Genomic DNA, 1,927 nt, shown 5'->3' on the forward strand with positions numbered 1-1,927 from the left:
TCGCTCCAGGTTTTGTCCTTCAAAGCGGCTCGCTGCTGTGTGCTGCTGAATGGCCTCTGGCTGCTGCAGATGGACTTGGCAGAAAACCAACCGCAGCTTCTGTCCTGCTGCAGCGTCCAGCCGACGGACGGCGAGCCCCCTGCAGCTGTGCACCGCTGTGTCTGCGCAGACACCCTGTTCTCCCTCTGCTCCTCCGGACTCATCTGTATCCTTTACTGGGAAAATAAAGAAACTCCCACATCCACTGAAACGACGAAGCTAAGCTGATGGAGTGGGTGCAGGTGACACAGCTGTTTTCCTCAGCCCTCCGCCCAGCTGTGCACAGCATCTCTGATGGGAGCCTGCTCGCCAGTATCAACCTACCTGCATACTTGAGCTTTGTAGCAGCAGAGGGGGACTCTTCCTTCCTCCCGTCCTCCCTCTGCCTCCTCCAGGTGTCCTCTGACCTCAGCACAGCTGTGGCTGTGAGCCACTCTAACACTGCTGTGGCTCTAGACCTCAACCACTACTTCAGGTACAGAACCCGCTCGTCTCCTGTGTTACTGCTACATTCCAGGGTTAGGAACTCCTGGTTCTGTCAGCATGTGCAGCAGTAGATGAGCAGCAGTGGTCCTCAGGACTCCTGTCATGCTTCTTTCTGCCTGTGGTCCTCTTATCGGTATTTGTGTTTCAGAATGTACCCCGAGCACCTCCTCTGCGCTCCTCCCCCCTGCTCAGCTCCTCTGCGGCCGAAGGAGCCGGTGGACCAGGACAGCCTTCAGTGCAGCAGCTGCAGCCGGGCTGCTCTCAGGCTGCCTTTCAGCATGGACCGGTAAATCTTCTGGTGTATGGTGTTTGGATTTCAGCTCCTGCTGCGCACTGAACCGTCTTCAGGTCATGTGACTGACGACCTGAACATCATTTCCTTTCGTTACAGATAAAAGCCGGCCTTTCTCCTTCGAGTGGGGGGGTTTGTAAGGCGACAAAAGATCATTTGTGCAGTGACATATTATTAAGGTTTTTTAGGCTATTTTGGAGTTTAGCTAATATTTCAGCTGTATGCTACCTATTTTGGCTAACTTGGACTTTTTTTTTTTTTTTTTTTTTTAGGCTAATTTGGTATTTAACTAATATTTTAGCTGGCTATCAACATTAGTGTTTTCAGCTATCAATTTCAACATCTTTAGTTGCCAAATTCAGCTTACAGCATTCACACTAGCATTATTGCAGACAATGCTAGTGTGAATATATCTGGTTTTTAGTTGGTTTAAAGCTAATAATGGTTAAGATGTGTGTTTTGCATCCACTTTGCGCATGACCCGATTAGTCGTCTATTTGGAAAAAATAATAGGTGATTAGTCGACTATTAAAATAATGGTTTGTGGCTGCACTACAGTGGAATTAAGGGAGAGGATCATAGACTGGCATAAGACCACAATCAACTATAGAACCGTCGGCAAGAAGCTGGGGGTTAGGGAGACAATTGTTGCTGCAACTGTACCAAAATACAAGAAAATGACCATCAATCCACCTATAGGTCTGAGGCTCCAAACCAGAACCCCCCTGTGGGGTTTCCAGAACAGTGAGAAATCAGGCCAAAACAACACGCAGGAGTTAGTTGATGATCTCAAAGCAGCTGGAAAAAACAGTCACCAATAATATTTGAACATCTTGCAGTGCTGCAAAGTAGCCCTGCTTAAGCCAGACCCACTGGAAGTTTGTCAAAGAACCCTTTCATGATTTAGAGAGTGATTGGGAGAAGATGCTGTGGTTAGATCAGAGCATAATGGAACTCTATGGCATAAACTCAACCCATCGTCTTTGGAGGAAAAGAAATACTGCTGATAACCTTGCAGGGGTGTCAAATTCAATCACACAAGGGGCCAAAATCCAAAACACACCATAGGTCACGGGCCGAACAGGATAAACATTTATTGAACACTCTAAA

The 1,927-nt window shown here is 47.6% G+C and overlaps 1 protein-coding gene across 1 annotated transcript; it reads left to right on the top strand.

Annotated features, from left to right (window-relative positions):
• The first annotated feature begins 6 nt into the window (after positions 1-6).
• On the top strand, positions 7-1,022 carry LOC112138343 (spatacsin-like). Its single transcript, XM_024260901.2, has 4 exons — positions 7-205; positions 316-514; positions 674-811; positions 917-1,022. The coding sequence occupies exons 1-4, from the start codon at positions 70-72 to the stop codon at positions 918-920; spliced, it is 477 nt and encodes a 158-aa protein (XP_024116669.1). The 5' UTR covers positions 7-69; the 3' UTR covers positions 921-1,022.
• The last annotated feature ends 905 nt before the right edge of the window (positions 1,023-1,927 follow it).

The sequence above is a fragment of the Oryzias melastigma genome, unplaced genomic scaffold, assembly GCF_002922805.2.
Source record: "Oryzias melastigma strain HK-1 unplaced genomic scaffold, ASM292280v2 sc03973, whole genome shotgun sequence".
Taxonomy (NCBI): domain Eukaryota; kingdom Metazoa; phylum Chordata; class Actinopteri; order Beloniformes; family Adrianichthyidae; genus Oryzias; species Oryzias melastigma.

What these genes read in the sequence shown, in the direction of transcription:
- LOC112138343 (XM_024260901.2), top strand. Translation starts at nt 70, where the DNA reads ATGGACTTGGCAGAAAACCAACCGCAGCTTCTGTCCTGCTGCAGCGTC. An exon ending in CTGCTCCTCCGGACTCATCT is followed by an intron (nt 206 to 315) that starts GTATCCTTTACT and finishes CCCTCCGCCCAG; the next exon opens with CTGTGCACAGCATCTCTGAT. An exon ending in GACCTCAACCACTACTTCAG is followed by an intron (nt 515 to 673) that starts GTACAGAACCCG and finishes TTTGTGTTTCAG; the next exon opens with AATGTACCCCGAGCACCTCC.